A 23,831-nucleotide genomic window follows, 5' to 3' on the forward strand; every position below is an offset into this window, starting at 1 on the left:
GTGCCAAGATCACGGTCCGACCTATACCCAGAAACGTACTCCCCGAAAACAGGGGCAGACGACAAGCGAGAGGACAAATCCTCCTTAACCAAGCTTTGGCGAACCGCGAACGCTCAGCTTTTGTGGACGCGGCGGCATACGCGGGAAACAAAGCTTTCGCAGTGGCGGTTGTGGACGGCCGCGGACCCACAAGATATGCAGCCACGTTAATTGCAAGGAAGCCTGAACAGGCCGAACAGGTTGCGATCGCTGTTGCACTCACCAACGACAATCTTTCCCACATCTACAGCGACTCCATAGCCGCTATCAGAGCTTTCCAAAAGGGCACGGTCTGCGCACAGGCTCTCAGAATTGTTACAAAGAAAGAGATTAAGAACCACGTCATATACTGGTTCCCGGCACACTTAGGACCAAAGATCGGCGACGTCTCCAACCTTAACGAGGCGGCACACAAGGCTGCGCACGCGCTTACAGACCGCGCGGCTTCACCCGACCACTCATAGAACAAGGACGCCCCCACTACATACAATGAAATCACTAAACACTACTACCTACAACGTAGAGAGTATAGCACGACACACCGCACGCTCACTCGAGCTCAAGCGGTTACATTCAGAATGCTACAGACAGACACATACTCCACGCAGAACAGACTACACCATTACATGCCTGAGCTCTACGACAAGTCTTATTGCACCAATTGCAATACAGCCCTTAACGTCTATAATTTACTCTGGCCGTGCTCGCAAGCTCACATAAACTGCGAACAGGACAAGCGCAAGGTTGAAGAAGCAATCCGGAGCGAAGAACTCGCTCCCCAACTCTGGGCCGTCCAGCAGGTCCGCGACGCCGCCAGGAAACTCAACCTCCCGGTTACGTCGCGGGAGACGCCCACTCCATGAGAGCCCAAAGCTCTCGTGGCCTGCAGGACCTTGAATAAAGTTGATTTCCTTCCTTCCTTCAGTCAGGCCAGTGTGCCAAATCCACCCTGTGTGAGTGCGAGCCATGTTTTGAGGCGGCAGCGGCGGCGGCGACGACGACGACGACGACAACGACGACGACGACGACGACTACGACGACGACGACGACGACTACGATGACGACGACGACGAGGACGACAACAACAACAACAACAAGACGCGCTGCTCTCGGTTCTGCGAGCCTATTGTCGTTCGCCGTGCTTGAAGACTGGTTCACCGGACAACGAGGTCTCCGGGCTTTTAATCCCTCTCATGTTTTTATTCAATTTCGGATTTCTGTGGCTACAGCAGTAACTGAATCTCTATCGATGGCAAATTAAAACTCCCGTGCACAGGAACATGAAGGTCAACCTTCAGAAAAAAACTTGCATAGAATAGGCTACACCATGTGCCCGAGTAAAACCTTCGCCGCGGTAGCTCACTTGGTGGAGCACCGCGCGCGAAATGCGAAGGTTGTGGGATCGTTCCGCACCTGCGGCAAGTTGTTTTTTCATCCACTTTCATGTTCCATTATTTTATCGTTTCTTTATTTTCATTTATTCAGCACAAGTAATTTCCCCTATGTTGTCCTTGGTCTCAGTGTTTGTTGGCTTCTTATGATATGACTAATAAATATCGGGACCCTCGGTTAACCCCCTTTCTTCTCGTTTGTTACATAACGAGTGTCCCGAATCCGGCAACATTGATGCGTTCAGGTAGCATGTGTGGGTTTATTGACCGGTTGCCTTCACCCAAAAAGATCACATTCTCGTGACGCCTGCGGCAGAAAGGACGTTCCACGTCCACCGTCAAGGTTTGTGAGTGGTGGCGCTGGCTAACACTCCCAGGGTTAGTTCTAGTAATAACACATAAACTACTAATAAAGTGTATGGGGAAACGGCGCCGTGGTAGCTCAATTGGTTAGAGCATCGCATGCGTAATGCGAATACGTGGGATCGTTCCCCACCTGCGGCAAGTTGTTTTTTCATCCATTTTCATTGCCATTAATTAATTCAATTGGTAAGTACAAGTAATTTCCCCTCTCTTTTCCTAGGTGTCTTATATATATATATATATATATATATATATATATATATATATATATATATATATATATATATATATATATATATATATATATATATATATATATATATGTGTGTGTGTGTGTGTGTGTGTGTGTGTGTGTGTGTGTGTTCATTGAAGCGTGTGGGTCGATCAGGGAGGCAGTACCGCCCCAGTATCTTTGAAAAGCACATTGTAAAGTAAACATGTTAGTTATTTGAGAGACAAGAACTTCTTTGGTATCACTTCCTTCATACTGAGTGATCAGCAACCTTATTTCCGAGCTTTCGAACATCTTCAGGCTTTCCTCAAGATATATTGCGATTTTCCATTAATGACCAGACTGCGCTATTCGACGATGTCGAGTGAGAGCTCTGAGTGCTGACTCCGTATAGGAACACAGTTTGGTAATAAACACAACTCGACGGATTGATATGTGTACCGGCCTACACACTACAGGTGAATTTGAAGTAATTTTAAGGAATGCAGATTTACTTCTTTCAGAAGACTCTTTCTAAACCATAAAGGTTCAAAAGTGAAATCGAACTCACTTATTTCATATCAGAACTGTCTCAGAAGGAATGAGCGTTGTTGACATCTGCGAGAAAATTGCCATCACAGTCCTCGTTCAAAAAAGAAAGTTAGAATCAAACATTGAGCAATTCAATGTTTGAGTCCAGCCGTATGGCAGGATGTTAATCGTTAAGGTTTGGTGTGGTGAAGTGGCTTGTATTGACAATGACTAGTCATATTAATACGCTCTACGTAGTTCGACCCAAAAGGTCGAATGAAAGGCTTTTGGTTCCCGATCAGCCAACGACCTGTACGAACATGTCAGATCGATATCTAAATACGAATGCAGGCTACCCTGGTTTTGGAAAGCACACGGCTATGTTTTTTCGATACTGGTAAACTGAAATCACTAAATTTTAGACGAATTAATGAAACTAAAGTGTGTCAAATTGAAGTCATTGCACTTGAGACTTAAAGAAATAAGGAAAAAGGGTTATTTTTCTGGCTGAAGTAATTTTCTGCATCCTGTGTGGAAAGCCCAGTACGTACACTTACAGCGGATGTCGTTTCGAGACTGCCTTATTAAGAAAACAAATCAGGGCCCAACAACACTACAGTGACATCCAGGGTTGCTGTTTCCTGGAGTCCATGTCAGTCTGAATGCCCATGTGGAGCTTTCCGGTGCAGCACAAAAATACAATGTTCTGCACGTCCTTCTCTCTCAACGTGACCAGTATAGTTTCCAGCTGAGTCGGTATATTATGACTATATTATTTCACTTCTTTTCCCTCTTGCGCTTTGGAGGGGGGGGGGGTCTGGGTGGCGCTCCGCCTACGTTATCGCCAGGATGAGCTGGTCAAGAGCGGCGGATGGTAAAGAAGGGATAGAATTAACGGCCAGGCATCCTTACACTATCCTGGTCATGATCCGTGCAATAAATGTAAAGGCTCGTCTACTTATCCTGTTTCGGCTTATTGTTTTAAGACACTATCTGCCGTGTACCCATTAGTGCGAGTTTAAGCGTGAGCATCGCTTCACATTATAGCACGAGATAATCCAGCAATCATTAAGACGGCAAGAATATTAACTTCAAGCACTGGCAAGTGCGGAATGATCCTCGATAGGACATCAGTATTTATACAGTACTATACAAAGAAAAAAAAGTCAGGACGTGATATAAAAAAAAAAGGACGAACTGCCAAAGAAGCCGAAGAATATACTCTGTCGGCAGTTAACACAGAAACATTACACGTTGAATTTAGACCTTCTCGAGGAACAGCTGCGTCAAGCAGAATTTAAATGTATATGCACAGAGATTAAGACAGAGTTTGTTTTCATATCAAGCTGCCAATAAGGTTCGTATGGGGACGCAGTTTATTACATTTGTTCATTAAGTAGATGGTGATTATTGGCAAACGAGAACCTGGAAACTTGAAATATTCTTTCTCCTCTTCACTGCCCACTTGTAGACATCACGTACGGCTAGAAATGCCTTGACAGAGTACGCGAAAAACCGGGACGTGGTAGTGCGTTCGCGAGCTTGATAAACGCTATCGCCTCAAATAATGCGTCAGCGCTGATGTTGCAGTCGTCATGCATGAACAGCCGTGTCGCCTGAAAGCGAAACATGATGTAGAAATGAAAAAGAAAAGAAACGACAGAGAACAGTTGGCTCAAACCATTTCACATGGTGTGTGCAAACGTGCCAACTGTATACGCGCCGGTTGGACACGTGCTCACTGCATGTGGCATACACCTGCAGCGTGGACGACCTTCGCCGCACTGCACGAACCGCCATAACGCGGTTGCTCAGAGTATGGGGCGCACGTGGCTTCCTTGTATTGTTTTCGTCGTGGACAGAAACACGAGGCATTTTTCATGGAAACCCGAATAGGAGCGTCATAGTTCAAGGAAGAACATATAAACATGTGGCAAACGCGGCAGCTTCTTTTGGAAAAGTAAACTTGGCAACCGTGCTGATTTACGTTCGAAGGGTAGCGCGACAGTCGTGCTCGGGACGAAAGGCACAGGACGACCGGACAACTGGAACGTCTCGTCATTCTTTCTTGTTTCTTTCTTTTTTTTTTTTTCGACTTGGCAAATCCGCCGCGAGGCACACGCGAAAAAAAAGAAAGATTAGCAAGAGGCACCGAATACTGTGTCTTTCGTTGTGTGTAGGCTTTCGCGCCACCTTTACAACAACAACAACAATGTCATACATCTGTATTTTTAACGATGCTCTTCATTATTTGCTCGGTGAAGCCAGGCTACGCCTCACCTATGTCATATTTTATTCCTCCACTCTATTTTTTTCTTTTTTCCGCACTCGTTCCTTCTCTCTGGCGACCTTCGCTGCTGGGGTTTATTTTTAATGATTTGGATGGATGGGGGGGGGGACCCTTCGGCGGGCTATATTATTAGGATGTCATAATTTAACGAACCAATAAACAAGCAAGCTACCAAACAAACAAACAAACAAACAAACAAACAAACAAACAAACAAACAAACAAACAAACAAACAAACAAAAACTAAAAACGAACTAACAAGTTTCCGGTCCTGCGTTGCACCTGGCCATTTTGGACCTGGTACACTTCCGTGTTCCCTCTTGCGCAGGACCGAGCGACGCTAGCAGCCATGGCGGCCAGGGATGCTCGGTGCAGTGTCGCTACGTGCTCATCGTGCTGGGCTTCCTGGGCCTGGCCAACGTGTACGGCATGCGGGTCAACCTCAACGTGGCGCTGGTCGCTATGGTCAACCACACGGCTGTCCAGGAGACGACCAAGCCCAGCGACTGTCCACTGCCCACGACCCACCTGCACGGCGGGGCCCAGACGCCGGCCAACGCGACTGGCCACGGAACAAAAACAGGGCAGCAGGTAGGCATGCTGCCGCTGTGTGTGGTTTTAGGTTACAGCGTGACACTGCAACTGCAGGGCAGACGCGAAGCTTTATTGACACTTTCGCATAAACGCGGAGCTTGACAGTTGGCTTTGAGTCGGGCTGATTTGTAATGGACATGTCGGTCATAGAGTTGTTGGGGAGGGGGGGACGGAATTTCCGAAAAGAACAACTTAATCACCGCGCAGCCTGTGCACATGGCCTCGAATTCAAAAACCTGCAATAGATTTTACAACTTACAGTGTAATCGATTAAATTAAAAGCACCAGACCATAACGGAGTAGAAATTCACGTTTGACGTGGAACAATATGCCACGGAAACTTTTTTGACCATGTCCACACACGGTTGGGGTAAGGGAGGGGCGAGGAGGCGGATTCGCCTCTTTTACTCCTCCTCATCATCACTTCCTCTTGGTATATTTTCCTTTCTTTTTCGCCTTATTTTTTCACTCGGGCTGCATTGGGCTTGTGTTCTAGCTTGTGAACTCTGATTGTGAGCTTGTACTTCGTGTGCCACGAATTGGGAACTACTCAAGGGAACTCGATACTGAGTGCTCTTGCAGTGCCATGGCTTTGTTCTTCCTAGATTGTTCCTCTGTTTATTGAACTTCGAAGCAAAGGAGGCGCCAACATCTCCTTTCGTACACTTTATAATAATAATGAGAGTGCAGCTGCTTGGTTCGACCAATTTGTCTTCGCTGTATTGATTATAAAGACCGCCGCTCTTCCCTTATCCTCTTATATATCCTCATGCAGCGCTTTCGCTGCTAGCGCTGCATGCTGGCTGTTATCTTCTGAAATGGTTCTTAATGCCGGATATCGCTGCATTGGGACATCAACTAGGCATCTTTGGGCGAAGCTGTACACACCAGTTTTCCAATGAGGCTATACATTGCGGGAAGCCCGCATGCCTGCATGCATTATGCCAATGAACATATTGTAAGGTTCACCTCATCGACAACGAGTGTTTATAAGATACCAGAAAAAAAAAACGCGTGAGGGTGCGCATTATACCTTTAAGTTACGTGTACGCTAAGGGAAGGTGATGAGGCTATATAAAGACGTATTTCGCACTATATAGTCGCTCGTCATGGGTTTTCCGTAGCAGGCTTGTAGTGTACGCTGACGACAGGTGATGACTTGCAAGTACTTATTTTTAGACTTCCCAGAACGCTAACGAACACTTTTAGATGGCGATTTCAACAGATTTTGTTCAGTTACAAAAGGAATCTGTTCTCTATTTTCTCGTATTGTCTTTGTACGTTTAAGTAGTAAGACGTTATAGTCAGCCACTTGACTTGGATCCCCGTACGGAGTTACTTGGTCAGGAGTGGTGCTAGGCTCATTTTTGTCTACGTGATTTGCTTTTGGGGAGACGTTTGTACCCCTGCTCGGTTAGTGCTGACAGTGGCCGCGTCAGTGATAAATAAGAGCGTGACTATGTAAGTAATCGAAGATTAAACCAATATGAGCCTGGCCACTTGAATAAGTTTTGATGCGAATGCATCAAATTGCCCATTGAGCTAAAAAACCAACGTCTGTCCTCTGGACAAGCGAAAAATGGCGCCTCAGTTCCCGTTGGCTGCGACGCCACGTCACGACCGTGCCTCGACGGCGCAGAGTGGGCGAAAGGGCACAACGGCTGCTGCGACAGCGCGCCAGGTATTGCGGGAGGGGAGAGGGCATCGCTGCGGTGCCACGTTACCCTCGCTTTCGCTCTCGGAAGCCTGTTTTATCCACGCGTGCCTTGTCTGTGCAAACTGTCGCATGCGTTCTAACTGCGGCTCGGCAAGGCCAAATCAAAACGTAGCAAGCGTCTCAGCGCGCTCGCTCGCCCACAACAACTCATAAGAAGTGCGTAGGTGTCCTCGGTATTTTAAAGGGCCCCTAAACCACCCAGAGGTCGAGATTTAGTTGTGGTGTTGTAGTTGTGCACGGGTCTGCAATGAACACGTAGCCGCGAGAATTTTTAGAAATGGTGTCGTAATAGCGCAGTTACATGCCTTTGGTGATCGAAACGCAGCCCTCGCTCACTTAGCTCTTTCCTTTCGTACGCTCCGTTCGTCGGCTGGTCTCGTCCTCGCCGAGTGCTCCTCAAAATTTCACGTGACATACGTCATCGCCAACGCGCTTTTCAAAACACTGTCCACTTCCGGTCAACGCGACTCCGCGCATGTCGGCTGCCCGCTGTTGCTGCCGTGCCGGCACGTGTTCCTGCGAAGCGTGCCGCTACGCACTCTCTGTTGCGCGCACGTATAGAAAAGCTCGCCAACATAATGGATCCGTATGGTGACACTTCGTGCCGGAGCACCCCCGTTGGAAATGAACAGCCGCCGTCGCCAGCCTCCCCAGATCATGGGGACGGTATGGGTCGGTACGTTCTGCTGCTTTCGCCCACTGGCTTTAACCCATTCCGCGCTAACGGCATCATCGATGCAGGTACGCGTGCGGCACCGGAATTCCAATGCGTTCAAGCCAGGCATTGCGCGGGGCGCCACCGTGAGGCAGCCGGTGTCGCGTCGTTTCGTTGTCCCAATCGGCGCCCTTGCAACCAAGCACCGCACACGGATGCCTTCTAGCCAACGCGAAACACTGTCGGATTCTATTCTCGCAGCTAATGAGGCCGCTAGGCACGACTGTGTTGAAACGCGAGCGAACTTGCGCTGCGGGCCGCAGATAGCGATTCGCAAGTGCACACGAGCGGGCAACACGACGAGGAAGAGCAGGGAGCGCGCGTACTTGGCGCATACATGCTAGCAGACTAACCGGAAGTCGCAGGTTCTTGTTCGACCTGTCGACAGAGCCTGTCTTGATGACGTCGCCAAATGCGCCCCATGGTGACATCACGACGAGCGCTGGGGACACCGGAAAGGCCTGGGGAGGAGCACGGGGTTGTATTTTTTTAATTTTGTGGCGCGCCCGGCGGCGTAGCGCCGCAGCTTTTCACATCGTTGATCGTGACGGCATTCTGTACTCGATGCGCATGTTTACTTGAAATGTTTAATAAATATGGGAGGTGGTTGAGGGGACCCTTTAACAATATCATCTTCGAGGCTGATTCATCTGAAACGCTTGCCTTCGTTTTTCACTAAACCACTGATTCTTTTAGCGTCTTCCTAATCCTTAAAGATAGGAGCGCTTCAGGTACAAAGTGCGCACATGAAATAAGTGAACAGCCATGAAGCTCGGGGAAGCTTGAAGTGATGGACGCGCCAGCTTGGTCAGTGGGTTTCGGTTAGTGGAATATATGTAAAGCTTATCGCTGTCAGTAAAATCAGGAATGCATATTCTTACGCGGTGGTTTCGCCTTGTCAATTCGAACCACGTGTGCAAAAAAGCCCATACTAGCTCCTGTATCGATGTACAGATATCTCTTAGGTAAAACTGTTTAATTATCTACAATGGAACGACCGAACTGGATGGAATTGCAATAGAAACTTGATGACCTGAATTAATCTCGTGACACGTCGATGATACCGCCACTCTGCTTTAAGTCTGGTTCCGAGGAACGGACAGAGTTACAATGTTTTATAAACAGTGAGTCAGCGAGTAAAACAGTACTTGAAAAGATGCGCGTCTGGCCTAGAGAATGTGAGGGGAGATAATGATGGGTGAAACTAGCAGATGACTTATATCCTGGCTTCGCAAGCCAGGTCACATAACGACATCAGCATGCACCGGATGTCAGTCACCCTGGGCAGCTCATTCAATCCAGGCGGGCGGGTCCTCTGTGTTTCTTGTCTCTCCGAGTTCGGAGCATTTTCACAGCAAATCGTGGAGTCCGGGGCGTGCTCCCACGCCGTAGGTCCGTTCAGTACATGTTTGCTAGAAACGCATAAAGTATTCGTGTAAGGTTAAAAGCAAGCACGCCGCGAGTAACAATGAATCGAATCGTGTTGCGTTGAACTGCTTAGCTTGAAGATCTTGGCTTCTAGCGGCGGTGTCATCTTGGAAGCAAGAGTATCGTAAATTTTGGAGTCGCCGTCCCACCTCGGGCAATGCAAGCCAGAATTACACTTTAGACATTTTGTTCTCGTCCGTCAGAAAGACGCGCAGAAAGGAAATTATATAGGTGCCGCAAATTCGACGTTCCCCAGATAGTGGCATAGCTTTAGCTCAAACGTTACGACGAAGAATGTAATTAAGTTAGCAGGAGAATCACAGTCAGTTATTTATTTGCTAAACAGCAGCTTAAGGGGGCCGCCTGGCGGCAGCGCGTCCGCAATACGTCGCTTGTTACGAATTCTCAATGCACGGTATTAATAAGCTTCGTGGGCTTTCCTGATTGGTTCAGAATTGGCTCCTGATTGGAATGGATGTTCTTTTTTTTCTTTTTTTTTCCCTGAAGTTGATATTGAGGACGCATGCTTGCTTGCAGAACGTGCCAAAAGGCGGAACATGCACTTGCAGCTGAAAGTAGAAATGCATTTATTTAGCGATCTAAAATAGGAGCCAGCAAGCAGGAAGCGCACGAATCTATAACGTCCGGTACCTTCTTTCTGTTCACTTTAAGCAACAAAACAACATTATTAAGACAATGTATACTGTGGGCGTTATTTATTACATATATGGGGTCAAAACACAGGACACGGCAACGGAAATGCCTGTGACAGAATAATTCATTGTGCGCAGTTTCCGCATGCGAATCTTCTCTGATGCAATGAGTCTGCGCGTTCGTTTTCAACTGCGTTTTTTTTTTTGCACTTTCTGTAGCGCAACTACAGATAAGCGAATTCTGGCAGCCATACTTGATGAACATTCGACAAGCCGCAGTGAAGCCTCTCGCGTAGCCACTCAGATTCGCTAGAATCGTGCGGTATTGTGGAAGCTATCATCTATCAGTTCTATCATCAGCTAACTCCGAAGAAGAGAGTGCTAGCTGAAGCAGACGATTATTTGAGTGGGACATTGTTTATGGTCATAAAATGACCCACGGGCTCTGAGAGACTCCGCGCGGGAGCGGTAAGGGTTTAACACATGTATCGGTAGACGAGAACTCATTCCCCGTTCTCTTCATATTGTAATGCGGGGGTTACCGCGTTATTAACACACGGACAACAGAAGTAGAAGTAGACAGGACCCGCGCAGTCCTGTTTTCCGTGTGTTTACAGCGCAGTAACACCCGTATTACAATATGAACTTCCACCAACTAAGCCCAACTTGCAGGTCTACTGCAACCCGTTCTCTTCGTTCATGCTCCAGCACACGAGGGCGTGGAACACGAGAGTTTTCACATTTCGCATCCATCGGAATACGGCTTCTGTTGCCGAGATTTGAAACGACCACTTCGCGCTCGGCACAGGACTCCACGTCCACCCTCGGCGAGTCAGACCGCGGGAGGTGGTGCGGAAGTAAAAGCGGATGAATGACACTTGTAACTAAGTACTGTTATGTGTTTGGGGATGTTTGCTGAAGAAACAAAAATCGGCAAAGTTAAGCGATCCCTGTAACTGTGAAGTTAATTACTGCGACAGCATCAGGATGTCACAACAGCTAGACAGCAGCGCCATATTGCTTGTTCCTTCCTCAAACAATATCTGCGGCTCCTCCAAACTTCTTTTTTTTTTTCATCTGCTACGTTATTGCTTACTGTAGTCTGCGAAATGCGTGTGCACACGGCACTAGCCTCGGTGTCTCTATGGCTCACAAGAAGCCCGCCCAAAATTGCCAAGCTCGAATGTTGTGCGATAGCTGAGTGCTGAGCCAATTGTTTCTTCAGTGTTTCAGTTTAGTCAAATGATTGTTCATTTGTAGCACATGTGTGACCCAGGGTTTCAACCTGACGGGTGCCGTCTCTTGACAAGTTGCCAGCCGTTGCCACTCTATTTTAGGTGCAAAAATGCTTTCTTTTTCTGTTGAATGGTGTACACATCACCTTTACTACGTCCTTTTCAGATCATTGATGTTGAACAAAATGAAATTCTGCGGATTGACGCGGCCCAACCACGATCTGACAAAGATACATGCCGTGGTAGAAGACATTAGAGTAATTTTTACCACCTAGGATACTTTAACGGTCCCCCATATCTACGTTCACGAGCATTTTTGCAACAAGGGGACAAGTCGGGCTAGTTGGCTATGTTGAACGGATCTCGAAGCGCATTGGAACAAAGAGAAAATTTTACAGAAAAGCAGACAGGACCGCGCGCTTCAACATGAGCGTTTTTGCATTTCGTCCCCATCGAAATGCGGCTGCCGTGACTGGGATCAAACCCGCTACCTCGACCTCGACCTCGACCTCAGAAGTGTAACGCCTTAGCCGCTAAGCTGCCGCGGCTCGTAGACGTTTGATGTGTGCCCGCCGCGGTGGCTTAGCGGCTATGGTGCTTTGCGCTGCTAAGCACGAGGTCGCGAGATCAAATCCCGGCCGCGGGTGCCGCATTTAGATGGGGGCGAAATACAAGAACACCCCTGTCCCGTGCGTTGGGGGCACGTTAAAAATCTCTTGGGGGTCGAAATTGATCCCGAGTCCTCCACTACGGCGTGCCTCATAATCAAATCGTGGTTTTGGCACTTAAGAACTCCAGTATTCATTCATTCATCATTGATGTGTTGGCTAGTGCATGTAGTGGTTAGTCTGTAGTTCTCACATACAGTTTTTGCACTCAATGCAATAAATGCCATTTAAGTACTTAGCGTAGCGGCGAACGCATTTGTCTAAAACCGCACATTGCCTCTGGGGCACGCGTTTGTCCGTAGTGGCGGTGATGGGTGAAGTTTTCTTTTTATTCGCCAAAAAATAAACAGAATACAGTAAGCCTCGTTATTACGCAATGAAATTTCTTCTAGTTATACAATGTTAGCTAAGGCTCCGAGAAAGCGTTTATTGTTAGAGATAGCAACAATTTCTGCAGAAAGGTGGTCCCAATCCAGAAAACGGGGGAGGGGGGGCCTTAACGTGTCGCCACCGTCGGCATACCCGGATGCTCATTCCAGCATTCCTGTACATGTCTAATCTAGTGGATCTACCCTATTCCAACACTGCGGTACGTAGTACGTTTCGCGTATTGTGAGGACCAGCACATTGTATACCGGACGTTTCTGCGAATACCTTAAGCAATTTTAAAAACAGCCGTTTTGAAATAAAAGGAGGGCTCCTTCGGAGACATGGTGTCAGTGGTAGCGACCATAGGGTGACGGGCGATAAGTGGTAATTAGTCAAACATATATTTAACAATTAACATTTAAACTTGTAGTTTGAGCGGGCTCATCGAAATTGGGAAATTGAAGCGAGCTACCCCCCCCCCCCCCTCCTTGTACATCTTATAGATGAAACTTTTGGATCTGTAAGAGTGCGATTACCTGCGCAACTGTGCCAAGACGAAATGCGGCTATCGAAGCGCGCAAAACCGAAACGGGGAAGCTGCAGCGATCGCAAAGCCTAGCCCCTCGAGCCTACATTCTGCTTACGTCACCCAACAGCGGGCAACCAGCGCGCTGCGGCAGCGAGGAGCATGGAGTCGCTGCGCGCTGGCGGCTCGCTGCTGGGTGACGTAAGCAGAACGTCGCGGACGAGTCATAATTACGAAGCGAAAGCTAGGACGCACCATTAGCTCCGACCTGATAAGAGTCCTCCGGTGACATGTGTCATTATTCCAACAGCTGGAAACTAAAGTGATAAAAAGAGGAAGGCGGTTCAACCAGTAGGTCGACAACCACATGAAATCTGTCCCCAGGGATGGCATGTCGTTGCCGCACCTGTTTCCAGCTTACCGTCAGTTGAAGTTCATTCCCATGGCACGCGCACACAGCGTTGTTGGGAAGTTAATCACAGCGCCGATGCGTGCGAACGACGAACCAAAGCTGAGCAACTGTGGCCGCATTACAGGTGCCAAAGAGAAACACTCAAAGATAAGGTGAGATAAAAGCTAGTGCAGAGAAAAGTAGGCTTTAAATACTATATGAATTCGCTGTCGTCCAATCTCACAGTGTTCTTCCGCCACATGTAGTTCTCCCTGACCGTCACAGACACAACAGCAGACATTTTCACCGCAAATAGTGGAGATTTCATGTCTCTCTCAGGTGCAATTTTGGAGGAGTGAGGAAAGACTTGAGTTGTCACCACTAGTGAAACATGCGGCGAGATATATGGGTGACAGTGCTGGCCTTTAGAAACAAACGGGACACTTGTTCGGCGGTCGCCCTCGATAGAGCTTAGTGCTGCCGTGTGCCATTGTCGCTAGCGTCCGCTGTTTCTTAGCCTTCGTGTGCGTCAGCTGCTGCACGTAGCCCTTGCCAAATGGAGGCAATGCATGGATTAAGTAGCACACGTGATGGTTGGAAGGTGATAGGGCGCATGGCAGTGACTTAATCCTTTAGCGCGGTAACGCTATGGTATACTAAATCTGTCACGCCCGCAGGGGCGTCTGCGTAAGCAGGCGTTTGGTGTGTTGCGACACCACGTACCCGAGCACACGAGGGTTGGACCCTCCCGCGTGTAGCCGTGCGCGGCTTAGCCGTGTCCGGGGAAAGGGGGATCCTGGAGGTTGAACCGATGCCGGGTGTTCGGACCTTTAAGGCCACCCGGCGGAGGCAACACACCTCTTTGGCCTCTGCTTCACGTAGACGGCACCCCCAGACTGACCCACCCGGGGGAAATCGGTAGTTGCCTTTTCCTGTCTCTCTCTCCCTCCATCCTTCGTCTTTCTCTTACATTTTCATCTTTCCTGTCTTCTCCTAGCTTCCGTTTACTTCCAATATTTCCAGGCAGCAAGGGTTAACCTTGTGTGAATAACCAACCTAGGTTATCTCATATTTGGTTATAGTGATAACGTACAGCTGGCGTTTGCAGGACTTGTTCTTACAGTCCCTGTAGCGTCCCCTTGTGGGACTCCACGGTGGGTGGCTGGCGTTATTGCCGAAAATTCAATCCCTTTATGGCAACCTCTTTCCCTCCGCTTCCTGATCGCCCTCAGAAAAGAGGGCGCACCGATGATGTATACCAGTTTTTTGGTCGGTAAAAAGAATCCTTCCCTCGTTTTCACGTGATCCACTCTGAAAAACCAGCTAAACCAGTGCGAACTATCTCACCATTCCTTGTTTCTAAGACATTGACTGAAGTCTTTGGTCCAGGTTATAAGGCGTCGAGGATGGCAAGCGGTGATCTCCTCTTGGAGCTCCGCGATCAGAAACATTATGAGAAATTGACAAAACTAGTATCATTTGGGGAAACCCAAGTAATTGTAACCCCGCACCGTACGATGAACACAAGCCGCGGTGTTGTCTCGGACGATGACTTGCTGGAGCTAACTGAGGATGAACTCTTGGAGGGCTTCAGTGACCAGAATGTTATCAATGTTAAAAGAATTAAGATCAGGCGTGACAGCAAAGAAATCAAGACCAAACACCTTATATTGACTTTTGGCTCAAGTATTCTGCCCGAGTCTGTAGAGGCCGGTTACATCAAGCTTCGTGTTAGGCCATATGTGCCAAACCCCCTGAGATGCTTCAAATGCCAACGTTTCGGCCACAGCTCGCATAGCTGCCGAGGCCGCCAAACCTGTGCGAAATGCAGTGCCCACGAACACACCTCTGAAGCTTGTGAGAACTCTCTCCACTGCGTGAACTGTGATGGGGAACATGCCGCGTACTCGCGGTCCTGTCCATCATGGAAAAAAGAAAAAGAAATAGTTACAATCAAGGTTAAAGAAAACATATCTTTCAAAGAGGCACGCAGGCGGGTTTCATACCTGCCCAAGAAAAGCTTTGCCGATGTGACGCGTCAGGGGGCAGCGACACAAAGGCTTCCGGCGGCTGTCCGACCCACAGTCAGTGAGTCGGCAGTTACGCCGTCTGCCCCCGCGGCGGTTGCAGCTAGCGCTGTTCCGTCAACCGAGGAGAGGGGACCATCGACCCCGAAGGTGGGCGCAGCCGAGGCTGCCTCAACCTCTCAGGTCTCTTCCAGCGCTGGCAACGGCCGGCGCAGCCAAATTCCCCAGGGAGCCCCATCGACCTCCGGGCTGGTGGGCGCAGGGGTCTTGCCCTCCAAGGCGGGACCCTCTCGGGAAACTTCTCGCTCGCAAGAGCACGTGTCCGGCGCCTCACAAGAGGCGATGGACACTACACCTATCCCCACGGCGCGCTAAGCGCCTAAGGAGCGGCGAGGCTCCCTCGAAAGCTCCAGAAAGGGCAGAACTCCCGTTACAGGGCCTCGAAAGAGCTCTGTAACCTAAGGCATCACCTCCGTTTCCATAGACACAGCACTTATTTACTTCCAATATGGATACACAAATAATCCAATGGAACGTCAGAGGTCTTCTTAGGAACCTTGATGACGTACAAGAACTTATCCAAAAACACAATCCAAAAGTGCTGTGCCTACAGGAAACACACTTAAAACCACAATACACAAACTTTCTCCGACGGTATGTCAAGTTTCGCAAAGATCGCGATGATGCTGTCGTATCATCAGGCGGTGTTGCCATTTTTATTCATAAAAGCATTTCCTGTCAGCGTTTACAGCTACAAACGCCCCTTGAAGCAGTGGCGATTCGAGCTGTTCTTCTAAATAAACTCATCACGATTTGCTCGCTTTACGTACCCCCACACTACAAATTAAACAAACATGAATTTCAGTCATTTATAGATGAATTGCCAGAACCATATGTTGTTCTTGGCGATTTCAATGCGCACAGCTCCCTGTGGGGCGACTCTCGTGTAGACGCGCGAGGACGTCTTGTTGAACAGGTCCTTTTTTCTTCAGGTGCGTGCTTGCTGAATAAGAAGAAACCCACTTATTACTGTCTTGCAAGCAATACCTTTTCTTCAATTGATCTGAGCATAGTCTCCCCGTCTGTACTGCCCGAACTCGAATGGGAAGTTACGAATAATCCCTACGGAAGCGACCACTTCCCCATACTATTAAGAACACTTAAAGAAAATGAATATCCACCACAGGCTCCTAGGTGGAAGATTGACACAGCAGACTGGGAGGAATTCCGAAACTTGACTAGTATATCATGGGATGACATGTCCTCGTTAGGAATTGATGCTGCTGTGGAGTACTTCACAGCCTTCATAATAGATGCCGCATCTAAATGCATACGTGAAGTAAGTGGCTCGGCATGCAAACGGCATGTCCCGTGGTGGAACGATGAATGCAGAATCGCACGTAGGAATCAGAACAAAGCGTGGGAGTTGCAACGCGCATCGCCCACTGCAGAAAATCTTGTCAAATTTAAGAAAGTAAAGTCCCAAGGCAGGAGGACCCGCCGACAGGCTAGAAGAGAAAGTTGGGAGAAGTTTTTATCGAGTATAAACTCTTATACAGATGAGGCCAAAGTATGGAACAAGGTAAATAGAATTATAGGGCGACAAACATATTCACTTCCTCTGGTAAATACACAGGGCGATACACTGCAAGATCAGGCCGACTCACTTGGGGTGCACTTTGAGAGTGTATCAAGCTCAAATCATTATTCCCAATCCTTCCTGAAATATAAACAAGTAGAAGAACGTAAGCGATTAACAAGAAAATGTCGAGAGAATGAGCCTTACAACCGTTCATTTAGTATTGCCGAATTGAGAGCTGCCTTGAGCGAATGCAAGAGCTCCGCACCAGGATCCGATAGAACCATGTATGAAATGCTCAAAAACTTACACAATGACACGCAAGTAACACTACTCACACTTTTCAACACCATCTGGGATGCAGGGTACCTTCCAACCGCATGGAAGGAAGCCATTGTGGTCCCTGTTTTGAAACAAGGGAAAGACCCTTCTTCAGTGGCAAGTTACCGCCCGATAGCCCTCACAAGTTGCATTTGCAAGGTGTTTGAAAAAATGATAAATCGGCGACTCATTCATTTCCTTGAACAGAGCAAAATGCTTGATCCTTATCAGTGCGGCTTCCGAGAAGGGCGCTCCACAACCGATCATCTCGTACGTGTTGAAGCAAATATCCGGGACGCATTTATACATAAACAGTTCTTCCTATCGATATTTCTCGATATGGAAAAGGCGTATGACACAACGTGGCGTTACGGAATCTTAAGAGACCTATCGGAAATGGGCATCCATGGTAGAATGCTTAACATAATAGATAGCTATCTGTCCAATCGTACCTTCCGGGTAAAAGTCGGCAATGCACTCTCACGTCCTTTTACGCAAGAAACCGGTGTACCCCAAGGAGGCGTGCTCAGCTGCACGCTCTTTATCGTCAAGATGAATACGCTTCGTGCTTCATTACCACCGGCCATCTTTTACTCTGTCTACGTGGACGACATTCAAATAGCTTTCCAATGTTGTAACCTCGCAGTCTGCGAGAGACAGGTACAGCATGGCTTGAACAAAGTGTCAATGTGGGCAGACAGGAATGGATTTAAGATCAATCCTAACAAAAGCTCTTGTGTTCTTTTTACAAGAAAGAGAGGACTTATCCCAGATCCTTGCATAGAACTGCGTGGACAACAGATACCTGTAAACAAAGAACACAAATTTTTAGGTGTCATACTTGACTACAGACGTGTAGGGTAGCAAACTGGACTCAGTCTGGTTAACCTCCCTGCCTTTCCGTCTTCCCTTCTCTCTCTCTCACTTTCGTCTCCTACATTAAACATCTTAAAGAAAAATGTCTAAAAACAATGAACATAATGAAACTTCTATCCCAGACTACGTGGGGTAGTGGCAGGAAGTGCCTAATGAACCTATATAAGAGCCTCATCCGGTCACGATTAGATTATGGTGCCGTGGTATATAACTCTGCCGCCCCGAGCGCGCTAAAGATGCTAGACCCTGTTCACCATCTAGGTATCCACTTAGCCACGGGCGCTTTCAGAACAAGCTCGATTCAAAGCTTATATGCCGAATCGAATGAATGGTCTCTACACCTACAGGGATCATACATTAGCTTTACATATTTCCTTAAAGTACGCTCCAATCCTGAACATCCATGTTTTCATACCGTTACCGATATGACGTGCGCTACACTTTTCAGCAATCGCCGCTCCATAAGACAGCCTTTCTCGCTGCGTGTGAAGGAGCTTAGCGATTAAATGCGTGTCCCACTCCTCGAGCATCGCTTAATTCACCTAACGAAGCTCTTACCTCCTTGGGAGTGGCAGGTGATACTATGTGACACATCGTTTATAAAAGTTACAAAGCACGCTCCTGAGGCCGAAATCAGAATGCATTTCCTAGAACTCCAGCACAAGCACTCCTGCGCAGAGTTCTACACAGACGCTTCGAAGTCGAATGCCGGGGTATCCTATGCAGCCGTCGGCCCATCGTTTTCGAAATCCGATGTACTGCAACCGGAAACAAGTATCTTTACGGCCGAGGCCTACGCATTACTCTCTGCTGTAAACCACATAAGAAAATCGAAACTTCCAAAAGCAGTGATCTATACAGACTCTCTCAGCGTCGTGAAGGCCTTAATATCACTCAGCAAGCATAAAAATCTCGTGTTTAATTAACTATATTCGGTCTTGTGCAAAGCGTACTCATCTAACCAGAATATCATAATATGCTGGGTCCCTGGCCATAGGGGAATCGAAGGTAACGTTCTGGCGGACGAGATGGCCACGTCAATCGCATCGCAAGCTGTTAACCCTACCGCTGCAGTGCCTGTCACAGATCTGAGGCCTTTTTTGCGAAGGAGATTGCGAGACCACTGGCAACGCATATGGGACGCGGAAACGGATAATAAGCTCGACCTGATAAAACCACTGTTAGGATTCTGGCCCTCTATTACAAAATCGCGCCGAACAAATGTCCTATTCTGTCGTCTCAGAATAGGACACACGTTTGGCACCCATAATTTTCTACTCGCCGGAAGTGAGCCTCCAACCAGTGGTAGATGCGGGGAGAGGCTGACCGTACTCCACATCCTCCTGGAGTGTCGGGAAGCCGAATCTGAGAGAAAGAGACATTTTTCGTTAGCATACCGACAGCACATTCCTCTTCATCCAGTAATGTTCCTCGGCCCAGAACCGTTCTTTAATACAGAGACAATCCTAGGTTTCCTGAGAGATGTGGTCTTACATGTTATTAGCCCCATACATTCCTAGCGCTTCCTCTCTTTAGAGGATGCCGCTGGGATAGTTGTACTGTATAGCACATGCCTCCAGACCCTTGTGTTTCAAGGGCTCTAAGGAGGCAGTAGTGCTCTATCATTTCTTATAATCTGATGTATTTTACCTATCATATCATGCTTTTTAAATGCATATAAATGTTCATAGTACAAGTCATACGTCATCGCCATAATTTTATTATACAGATTTTACGCACTTTAGTGCGTATATTTTAAGGCCCCTTTACAGCCACGTCACACCAACTTCATAGTAATCATAAGTACACTGCAAACCCATTAGCACAGACATGGCGCTCTTTGGCCATACCTGGCCCTTGCGCCAAAAAACCCCATACATCATCATTAAATCTGTCAGACTACTTTCATGCCGCGTCGCCGCACGACCAGTTCAATGTTTCCGTGTGGTAGGATGGCAGGAAAAGGCTAAAATTGTAATCAGGATTTCAACAGAAATGTCACGATCCGCCCGGGTTCGCGAACGAGGGAGGGCTCGAGGCACCCTCCGTTAGACAGACGCTCCGCAGCGTGGTGGTGATGAACGATGACTGACCGCCGAGCAGCTGTGCTCGTCAGTCTTTATTGGGTGCGGTGAGCAATGTTGCCTACCGAGCCTGGCAGGCCACCAAGCCTGGCGGGCCAACGAAGATTATGCCCGAGGGGGCATCACATGCTTGTTACACCCCCTTGCCCCCAGTTTGTTTGTCGATAACAACAGAAAAAAAAGTCCAAGTTCAAAGTATGGGGCTCTGCCTCCCTCCCAGCCAAGTCGACGGCGCCTGCTATCCAGGCGAGTAACGGTCCGGCGGCCTCCGCGGTCGAGTACTCCGCCTGGGCACCGGTGTTGACGGGCCGGGTGTGGCAACGTCGGGTGCTGCCTGAGCCACCCTCGCTCCGTCCGGAGGGTCCGCAATGGCCATGTGAGTGCGGCCGAACTTGACACCGGCCCAACAGGAGCCGCACCACTGGCAACGCTTGCCGCCTCCGAGGTGGCCGGTGCTCCGCTGGAAGCGACTGGTGTTGTCGCTAGTCCCCCTGCGAGCTGGAACTCTGAAGTGGCAGTCGACGGTGCTGACCAGGTCCCTAGGCGAGGCCTAACATGTTCGGCGTGTCTGTGCCACGTGGCCTCGTCTGGCATGCGGACGAGCAGCGATGAGGCGGTGGCAGGAGACACCACCTGTCCAGCGGACCAGGATGCGCCAGGACAGAAGTTCCTGGCGAAAACTGGAGCTCCCGACTGCTGCAAAGGCCCGGGACGGCACCCTCGGTCAGTAGCCAGCTTCTGCTTCAGCCGCTTCAAGAGCACTGTGGATAGGAGGTCCGGGTGCAAAACGTCTAAGGGTGTCTTGACCATCCGACCCAGCAGGAGCTCACAAGTGGCACGGCCAGTGACATAGTGGGGCATGGTCCGGTACTGGAACAGTATCCGGGCAAGCTGCGTCCGGAAATTTCCAGTCAGGCTCTTTTTGAGCTTGCCCTTGATGGTTTGCACCACCCGCTCGGCTGCACCGTTTGAAGCGGGGTGGTACGGCGGAACCATCATCCGGCAGATTCCGTCCTTCGTCAGCCAGGCCAGGTACTCTGTGCTGGCGAAAGCAGGACCATTGTCGGATACGATGACGTCCGGCGACCCCTGGGCAGCGAAGACCTGTCGTAGCGCTGCAATGGTCGCGCCTGCTGATGGAGTGATCACAGATAGAACCTCCACACACTTCGGAAAGGCGTCCACCACCCCCAGGAAGTAATGACCCTTGCGGGGCCCCCCAAAATTCACATGCAGGCTGGACCAGGGTCTCTGTGGGAACGGCCAGGGGATGATTTCCACATGACGTGATGCCCGCTGATGCTCCTGGCAGATATGGCAGCTCTGCACCATGTGAACGATGCCCTGGTCCATGCCACCAAACATGGGACTGGGCCAGCAATTTGGTCTTTTCCACGCCAGGATGACCCGCGTGCAGCAACTGCAGGGCCCTGGACCGGAGATATTGTGGGATCACCACCCTGGAACCCCACAGTAGGCAGCCCTGCTGCAAGCTCAGCTTGGAAGCCGTGTGGCTATAGGCCTGCTGAACCAATTCCTCCCCACGGGACACCGCCTTGACCACCTGAGACAGGGCTGCGTCCCGGCTGGTCGCTTGCGATAGCGCAGATCTGGAGAGTACCTCCGGGTACGTGTGTTCCAGCATGAACACTTCAGCAGGTTCTCGAACAGCATCAGGCACCTCAGGCAGGGGCAGGCGGCTCAGGACATCAGCAGGTCTCAAGTGCTTTCCCAGACGGTAAACCAGCTGGTAACTGTAAGCTGCCAGCCTCAAGGCCCAGCGTACCCCTCGAGGTGATGCCTGCACGGGAACTGCCTTGTCAGGCCCCAGCACTCCCAACAACGGCTTGTGGTCCGTGACCACCTCGAACTTCCGGCCCCACAGATACCGGTGGAAGCGTTCGACACCGAACAGGAGAGCCAGGCCTTCCTGGTCCAGTTGACTGTGGCGTTGCTCTGCAGCATGAAGCTGACGAGAAGCAAACGACACAGGGCGTTCCTGGTCATCCTTGTCCCGGTGCGCCAGAACGGCTCCCACGCCTTACGGCGACGCATACGTATGTGGTCAGTACGACAGGCTTGGCAGGATCGAAGTGTACTAGCACTGGAGCCTTGGTGATTAACGCCTTGCTGCGCTGGAAGGCCCGGTCCTGCTCCTTCTTCCAGACCCATTGCTGACTATCTCGAAGCAGAAGATGGAGCGGCTGTAGATGCTCCGACAGGTTCGGCAGGAAACTATTGTAGACGTTGATGAGGCAGAGGTAGCTCTGAAGCTCCTTCTTGTTCTGAGGTTTAGGCGCCTTGAGCACAGCATCAACCTTGTGGGGAACCGGGGCTAGGCCAGCCTGGGAAATGACATGTCCCAAGTACTCAACACAGGGGGCGAGGAAAATGCACATTTCCAGCTTGAGCTTGAGACCGGCGTCCTACATTTGTGCCAGGACGTTGTGCAGGTTCTGCAGATGGTCCCCGTCGTCACTGCCAGTAACCAGGATGTTATCCAAGTACACCGCTGCTTGCTTCATGCCCTTGAAGGGGTTGTCCATCTCCCTCTGAAATATGACTGGGGCTGAGGCCACGCCAAGCGGCCCAAAGTTGTCGATATTTTGACATACTTCTGGGAGGCATCTTGGAGCACCAGCTGCTGGTAAGCATCTCTGAGGTCGAGCTTGGTAAACTTCTGTCCACAGGACAAGGCTGACCAGAGATCTTCAATTCGGGGCAGCGGGTACTTCTCGACGGTAGCGACGGGGTTGATGGTAACCTTGATATCCCCGTAGATCCTGACACTGCCGTCTCGCTTGAGGACTGCTACGATGGGGCCAGCCCATTGAGACGTCTTGACGGGCACCAGGATGCCCTCTCGCTGTAACCGTTGCAGCTCCTGGGTGACCCCGTCCTTCATGGAGAACAGCAGTGGGCGAGGCTTGAAAAAACGTGGCCGGGCTCCCTCAGGTACATAGATGCCAGCCGGCGAATGTGCCCACCCCTGGATGGAACAGGGACTTGAACTTGGTCAGGAGGCTGGGGACGTCTTTCACCGCATGCAGGCTGGCTTCCTGGCACTCTGGTAGACGAACGCCCAGTGCGTGAATCCAGTTTCGGCCCAGCAGCGTCGGCGACGACCCATTGGCTGCGTAAAGGGGAAGGGTTGCCTCCCTGTCGCCAAAGTGAACGCTGACCTGTGCCTGACCCTGGACCTGGGAGAGCTGCCCGGAGTAGCTGCGCAGCATCACGCCCGAAGCCTTGATGGACATGCAGGGGAAGGTACGCTAGAAGAGTTTCCCGGCCATTACTGACAGGCTGGCCCCTGTGTCCAGTCTATGGAAATGGGGTGCCTGCAGGCTTCGACGGTCAGCATGTGCGGTGGCACAGACGACGAACCAAAGCCTGAGTGCCACATGGCGAAAATCGGTGGTCCCTCGTCCACGACGGGGAGCCTGGCCGCGGAAGAACTCGAGCCTTCTGCCGCACGCCCCCGCCGTGTGCCTTTGCGACGGCTACCCTGGCCGCGGGCTTTTGTGATACCTGGGCTTGAACCAGGCTGCTACTGCTGTTTGCTGTTCGTTCTCCCCCTTCGGCATACCCGTGCCATGTGCCCAGTTTTCCCGCACGTGAAGTATTGTGCTTGAGAGAACTGGCACTGTGAGGGAAAGTAAGCACCACCACACCGACCGCAGGTCGGTGTTGTGCCCTTTGTCACCAACTTGTTGACCACCGCTTCCGCCGACGGTGAGCCAGTCGCACGGGCAATCTCGCCGGCGTCCTTGGCGGCAGCTTCCATTGCCAGCGCTGCCTTAATGGCGTTGTCCAGCGAGGGGTCG

General features: G+C 49.9%; 1 protein-coding gene and 1 non-coding gene across 3 annotated transcripts in view; both read left to right on the forward strand.

The window, feature by feature from the left end:
- Positions 1–23,831, forward strand: part of LOC142579584 (sialin-like) — a 90,233-nt gene that overhangs the window by 34,793 nt on the left and 31,609 nt on the right. For both annotated transcript variants that reach the window (XM_075689950.1, XM_075689949.1), the window contains exon 3: positions 5,153–5,415. In XM_075689950.1, coding sequence (XP_075546065.1) covers positions 5,153–5,415 — 263 coding nt within the window. The remainder of the gene's footprint in view (positions 1–5,152; positions 5,416–23,831) is intronic.
- TRNAT-CGU (transfer RNA threonine (anticodon CGU)) lies at positions 1,862–1,934 on the forward strand. The gene has a single exon. It is a non-coding gene; the product is annotated as a tRNA-Thr (tRNA).

This window comes from Dermacentor variabilis, chromosome 4 (assembly GCF_050947875.1).
Source record: "Dermacentor variabilis isolate Ectoservices chromosome 4, ASM5094787v1, whole genome shotgun sequence".
NCBI lineage: Eukaryota > Metazoa > Arthropoda > Arachnida > Ixodida > Ixodidae > Dermacentor > Dermacentor variabilis.